General features: G+C 49.9%; 1 protein-coding gene across 1 annotated transcript in view; it reads left to right on the top strand.

Moving 5' to 3' along the window:
- Window positions 1-246: 246 nt before the first annotated feature.
- Window positions 247-7,128, top strand: part of PDXK (pyridoxal kinase) — a 66,618-nt gene continuing 59,736 nt past the window's right edge. The window contains exon 1 of the mRNA XM_007947256.1: window positions 247-333. Coding sequence (XP_007945447.1) covers window positions 247-333 — 87 coding nt within the window. The remainder of the gene's footprint in view (window positions 334-7,128) is intronic.

Below are 7,128 nucleotides of genomic sequence, written 5' to 3'. Positions count from 1 at the left end.
TTTCCACTAACCCAGAAGGGGGCGGGAGGGGTCCTCCCGGCCCCGCCCTCAGCTCCGCCTCTTCTCCGCGCGCCGAGGGAGCTCGCGGCTCTGAGAGGCGCTGATGTCAGAGGGAGGCGGCCTGGTGTCCCGGCAGTCTCCTCCGCGGAGCGGCCGGAGCCGAGCCCAGCCGAGCCAACAGTGGCGGCGCTGTGAGCCCGTCCGCCCCCGCCGTCCCTCGGCCCCGCGCCGCGCGCCAGACTCGGCATGGAGCGGGAGTGCCGAGTGCTTTCCATCCAGAGCCACGTCGTCCGTGGCTACGTGGGCAACCGCGCCGCCACCTTTCCGCTGCAGGTACGCGCGGGTTTATGTAACGCGCCCAGGCTGTCCCCGGCGTGGTGGCTATAGCGCTGGCCCCGGGCGCATGACCTTGGCTGAGCCACCAAGCCCCACTTCCAGTCCGGGGCGCGGACTGCGGGCCCTCAGGGCCAGGCGCGCGCATAAGGATCAGGGGTTGGCGCGGCGCCCCTGGAGCCCGGGCGGTCCTAGCGGCGTGTGACGCGGCCCAGCCAAGGGGAACCGGCCCCCGGGAGCGCAGAGTAGGTGATTGCAGGGTTCAGACTCCCCTGTGGTCGGCCTTGCAGGGTGGAGTAGGGGGATAAGCACTCATGAGTGGGAGGGGGCGAGGGCAGGACGCGCGTAGGGGCCGAACCTCGGGGATTCGGGCGCCTGTCCCAGGCTCGGAGGGGGCGGTGCTTAGGGAGGGCGAAGCTCCTGTGGTTTACCCTCCGGCTATAAGCTCTTCCCCGAGCCGAGAAATTTCGGCACAGCGCCAAGGTCGCGAGAGCAAGGACCCTGTCCGGGCTGAGTACACTTCAGGAAGGAGCCTTGACGACCTGGAGCGGAGGAGGTGAAGATAGTCCAAGCTTGTAGGATGATGGGTGGGAGTGCTCCCGACACTGGACCCCAGAGTTCGGTCTCTGGGCCCCTTTGTGGGGGGAGCATCGCAGAAGGAGGAGGGTGCTGAGTAAGGTCAAGGACAGGCAGGCCGTGGTTCAGATGGGGGTGGACCAACCCTCCCATATAGGAGCTCATGGCCCCGCTGACCATTCAGGAGGTGGTCAGACAGAACGGGGTGGCATAAGGCACCATCTACTCTAGAGAAGTAGAGCTTCAGGGACTTCCTGGGACCGAGCTCGTGTTTTGATTTTAGAAACTACTTTTTAAATATTTTAATCTTTCTTAACTAACTGATTCCAGGATCCCTTCCTGGTGAGGGGCTCACAATAGCTGACCCCCAACTGCTTCCTATTTGCAGCCAGAGGTTCTCGCTGGGTGGCCCTTGGTGGGGAGCTGGGTGCAGTGGGCTGCTTGCTGGGCCAGGATAGCAGCAGGTGATGGGCACCTCCTTGTCTTGTTCCAGCAGGAGGGCTGGGAGGCTTTCCTGGACTGCCCACCTCTTACTGCCCTTAGTGGCAAGTGTAGCAAGACCCCAGAGCCCCTGCTGGGTATACTTGGTCTCTGCACTACCTGCCTCCATGAGGTGGCAGGCCCTGGGCCTGGTGTGGAGCTAGGCTTAGGGCTCAAGAGCAAGCACATCGCATCCAGGGTGGGTGGAAGGAGACCAGGGGGGGCCTGGCCTGTGTCTGGGAGAATCTGAGGGCTGAAAGGAGGCTGGCGTGCTGGAGGAGGAAGGGGTGAGAGCATAGTGTTAAAGGTGGAAAAATATGAGGGTTCAGGCCCCAAAGTAATGCAGCCACTTTTGACTTGTAAGCACCTGTTGGGAAGGGTACAGCACTTTGCACATGCTATCATCTCGGAATGCTCACTTCAGGCAGCCTGGGGCAGATGCCACCCACCTGGGGCTGCCCTATAGCTGGAGCTCTCAACCACTGCTCCAGAATGCTGGCTCCTAGCTTGGGGACAGGCATAGCAGGTAGGCATGCTTGCATGGGTAGAAGCACTAAGGTGGCATTGTACTAGGGGAGAAAGGAGCAAAGTCCCTGAAGCCAGGGAGCCAGACGATGCAGAGCTAGGCGAGGCTCCAAGAACAGATTCCATGCTGTCTGGGAAGGCAGGAGCAGCCCCAGCCCACCCTTAGCCAGGCCCTTCTCCCCATCTGTCTGCTCCTACTTTTGTTCTTGCCTTCCTCCATTAGGCAGACCATTCCCATTTTCCTCAGGTCAGCTTGGGGCCTACAGCGATGCCACTATGTTTCTGAGCTCCAGGCACATGCCCTCAGTGTCTACCTTGAGGACTATAGTGTTCTAATTACTCTGGGCAGCCTGTTGACTGCCCAACTGGGAAAGTGCTTCTTCTTCTTTTTAATGTATTTTATTGAAATATAATTTATGTACAGTGAAATAAACAAAACTAAAGTGACATGGGCCAGTGCATTTTTTTTTTTTTTTTTTTTGTCTTTTGCAGTGTTCCCTCCCCTCCCACCCCTGTTGTTGTTGTTATTTGCCGTTGAGTTGGAACCAACTCATACTCATAGCGACCCCTCCTTGGGTTCCCGAGGCAATATCACTACAGAAGTAGATTGCCCAGCCTTCCTTCCGAGGAGTGGCTGGTGGGTTAGAACCACTAGCTTTCTGGTTAGCAGTCAAGTGCCTTAGACACTACGCTACCAGAGCTCCTCTTCCCAGCCCTAGTAACAAACAAACAAAGTTTTGTTCCATGTATAAACCTTTCTTTGACTTTTTACAATAATAAACTAATTCTATATTTGTCCTTCTTGTGATTGAGTTATTTCACTCAGCATAATGTCCTCCAGGTTCATCCATGTTATGTGGTGTTTTGCAGGTTCTACATTATTCTTCAGTGTTGCATAGTATTCCATTGTGTGTATGTACCATAGTTTGGTTATCCATTGTTCTTTTGATGGCCACAAAGGTTGTTTCCATCTTTTTGCTACTGTAAATAGTGCTGCGATGAACATGGGTGTGTATATATCCTTGTCCTGGATCTCACTTCTTAAGGATATATACCTAGTAATGGATTAAATGGTATTTCTAATTCCAGCTTTTTAAGGAGTTGCCATACTGTGGGAAAGTGCTTCTTAAGGACAGAGCTGTGGTTCTTACCTGGGGTCTCTAGTTAGCCCAGCATCCTTATCTGTGAGCAGGTGCACTTGGTAGAACTAAAAATCCAGTGTCACTGGCAATTGTCAGGAGGTCATACTAGGGGACAGAGAGCCAAGGTGGGTAGGGTTACACATCATCTCCTGCCTTCCTATTATCTTGGTACTTGAGCTAGAGCTGAGTCCTCTGTGTCTTATTCAACCCATTGCTACATTCCCTTCTTATAGTTTTGTCAGACTCAGGAGAGCATGGCTATCTAGGTGTTAGCAGAAGAGAGGGGCATGACCATATACATTTAGCCCTTGGGATGCTCAGTGGTCTCAGAGCCTTTTCAGGATTAAGGGAAATGGGGACTACGAACAGATATTTTCTCAGGTGCTTGGGAGGTACTGGCTGTCTGAAAAGGAGAGGTACCAGTATGCCTTGTTCACCTGTTCACATGCAGGAAGGTCAGAATGAAGACAAGGACACTCGAGAGTGACTGGAGGCATCATGTATTGGTTTAGATGGCATGGATGTGGGTTGAACCCCCCACTTCCTTACAGGTACCCTTTGCCCAGTGGTGGTCCTCAAATCATACTCCCTCCAAATGTAGACCTCAACCAGAACAATTCCCAGAAATGTCTTAGTTCACTGGACACTCTCACTTTAACCACTTGATGCTGCCTTGACCATGTGCTTGTTTTCACTAATCTCACTGAGTGCCTCAAGGCTGATATGCAAAAGGTTACACAGTGCTTATTTTGTGTCCTGAAGCTACCATAACAAAGTACCACAAGCTGGGTGGCTTATAAGATAAGAAATTGAAGGGAGTGAGTCATTAGCCTGGGGACTCAGGACCATAGTCTCATGGGACATCAAGGTCAATTGGCACAACATAGCCCATAAAGCTACATTCTACTTTGATGAGTAGTGACCGTGGTCTTGAAATAAGCTTTCGAAGGACCATTTAAAGTGCAACTATTGGTTTCTTCTAGTCCAGAGCAAAGAAGAGTGGAGAAAAGCAAAGACACATGTAAACAGTGAGTTGGTCCAAGTGGTCCCAGCATCCACAACTCTGAGACCAGAACTACCTGAAACTGCTCTGCAAAGGATCACATTAGAAGGTCCTGGGTAGAATGGGAGAAAAATGTGGAACAAAACTCAAAGACATGAAAAAGACTAGGCTTACTGATCAGATAGAGGCTTGTGGAACCCCCAAGATTGGCCCTTAGTCACTCTTTGGACCTGGAACTGAACTCACTCTTGTAGCTGAATTTTCAGTCAAATGATAGACAGATCTATAAGGTGAAGGATAACTCTAGGAAGATAGATACAGCTTAGAACAATCAGGGCGGCATTTTCCCAAGGACAAAAAGTTCAGAAGGCAGGAAGGGTTGGGAGAGGAGGAATGGAAATGTGAAATACTGGGAGGATATGGGAGGAGTTATGTTCATTGATGGGATTGCAATTAATGATGTGAAACAAAATGTGTATGAATTATTGAATGGAAAACCAATTTACTCTGTAAACATTCACCCAAATCACACACACAGAGATCAGATATTGGTAGTCCTAGAAGCCAGAAGTTTGCATTCAGGGTGTTGGCTGGACCATGCTCTCTCTGACAACTCTAGGGAAAGATCCTTTCTTACCTTTCCCACTTTCTGGTAGCTCCAGTTGTTACTTGGCCTGTAGATGCATCTCTCCAATCTCTGCCTCAGACTTCATTTGGCCGTCTCTCCTCTGTGTCTATGTATATGCAGCATAACTCAGTCTTCACATGGCCATTTTCCTTCTGACTCTGTTCTCTTTTATAAGAATGGCAGTCTTGCAGAATTAGTCTCCACCCTATTCCAATAGTCATGTTAACCTAATGATCACATCTTCCAACCAAGATAATGTTCATAGTTTTAGGGGTTAGGGCTTAAACATATCTTTTTGGGGATACAGTTTAATCTATAACAGTGTTGCAGGGTCTCATAATGTCTCTTAGCTCCCCTACTTGGGCATGTTAAAGTGGGAAGAAGCAGTGAGATGGATGGAGATGGCTGGGATGACCTGGATAGCTGGAATGGTTGGCTGGTGCAGTGCAGTGAATTACTTAATATGGCCCTTCTAGCCATCATCATCCATTTTGTGATGTATTATAAATTCTAGCCTCAGTGCCTGTGGTTACAGTCCTATTATGGGTAAATTGTCTGTTATGTTAAAGAGTCAGGATTAGGGTGGGATGTATTTTGAGTCCTGCCTTAGTAGAGGATGTAACTCAAGTTGCCACCCTTAGTTTCCATGAGATTATGCTTAGGAATGCTCTTGCAGAGTTCACTCTTGCTGTGGATCCTGCCTGTGTTTCATCATCTCATCTGTGGTTGTTCGAGCTTGAGACAATAGCCAGGTGTCTGACCTGCTGATTTGGGTTCACCAGTCTCTGCAGACTTATGAATGAGGAGAATCCTCAGATTGATGCTTGACCTATGGATTTAGGGCTTGCTAGCCTCCACAGCTGCCCAAGCCATTTCCTGGGCAGGTCATGTGCTCTGTGAGACGTTACAGCAAAATACAGAACCCAAAGATGTGAAGAAGAGTACTGAGGGGAGGGGGAGGAGTTGGTACTGGAGATGAAGGAGGGGTGCAGCAGTTTGGAAAAGTTGGACGTTTAGGAAGTTTGGGACTTCTTTGACCTCTGCCTCAAAGGACAGCCTTGTACTCATTCTTCTAAAAGAAATTATTCAAGCAGCTGGGGATGGCCAGGATGGCTGGACTGACTATCAAGCTTGGACCAGTCCTTGTGAACCTAGAATGGGCAGAGCCTGGAGATGGCCTTTGTGCCCTAGCATCTGCCAGCCTCCAGCAGTGACTCCTAGGGAGCCTATCCCCAAGTCCAGAGGTGCTTGTGGTGGGGGGCATATTCTTACTTTTGAGAAAATCCTAAGAGCTTGGTGCTCTGGAGGCATGCTCCTTCACATGGCTGAATGTGAGGAAGAACTTAAAAATGGGGCAGATCACAGGCTCTGGCCCAAAGATCCACTCCTGTGTTGCTGGGATGAGACTGGGAAATGCCCAGGGGATGGCATGGTGGGGCTATAGAGCAGCACTGGGACTGACTGAGCTTTAGGGGGTGGTACTACGAAGTAGATGTTTGTTCCTCTTAGAATCCAAGCTGGAACCTGACCCTGGATTCTGAAGTAGACTAAGTGACATTTGTTAAACAAGAGCAATTCCCCTTGGCAGTGAGATGGTATTAGAGCTGATAATGCTACTGCTGAGGCAGAATTTTCAGCCCTTCATGCCCAGCACAGCGAGTACCTCGTGCCTGAGAAACTCCTGGTTAGGAACATGACCACAGATCAGCCCTGACTAGAGCTTGAGTCTCAGGCCAAAGTGGATCTCAGCCACCTACCCTGATCAGAGAACACCGAACAAAAGACAAAAGAGAAAGGAGCCGAACCTTGACCCTGTTTCTGGGTTTTGTTTCCAAGCTCAACTCCAAAGTACATTCTAGTGTTAAAGGTCAGTGGAATAATGTGATCAGCAACAGCAGAGGTGAAGGTCAGGCAGAATGCCCTGGTGTTTGGAGAGCAACACCAAGGGTCTTTTTTTGTTTTTTTAAATTGTGATTTGGGTGAAGATTTACAAAGCAAATTCACTTTCCATACAGCAGTTCACATATACTTTGTCTCATGACATTGATCACAGTTTACCACAATAAAACAGCTCCCCTCCTACTTCCTCCCAATAGTTACCTCTCCCTGTGTCCATCCCTCCATAGACTCCTGCCCCCTGAGCTGTCTCCCTGTGTATAAGCAGCCCTTCTTTCTCCCATGATTGTTATCTCCAAGGAGTGTATCTACTTGAGGTAAATGTTCATCTCATATGCCTGTCTTGTTTGGCTGGAAACCACAGGTGTGGGTTAAATTCCAGACCTGAAGGGCAGCTAGGGGCCATAGTCTCAGTGGTTCCACCAGGCTCTATCAGACTAGCAAACCTAGTCCCCACCTTGTTTTTTTCTCTCTCCAAATGATTTTGACTTTTGTTCCACATTGTTCTCCCTCTCTATCAAGGATCTCCTACATAGATCCCCTTC

Source organism: Orycteropus afer, unplaced genomic scaffold (assembly GCF_000298275.1).
Source record: "Orycteropus afer afer isolate SDZICR_OR568_19922 unplaced genomic scaffold, OryAfe1.0 scaffold00179, whole genome shotgun sequence".
In the NCBI taxonomy this organism is placed as follows: Eukaryota; Metazoa; Chordata; class Mammalia; order Tubulidentata; family Orycteropodidae; genus Orycteropus; species Orycteropus afer.
The sequence above is the reverse complement of the archived record's forward strand: the minus strand, read 5'-3'. Positions and strand labels throughout refer to the sequence as shown.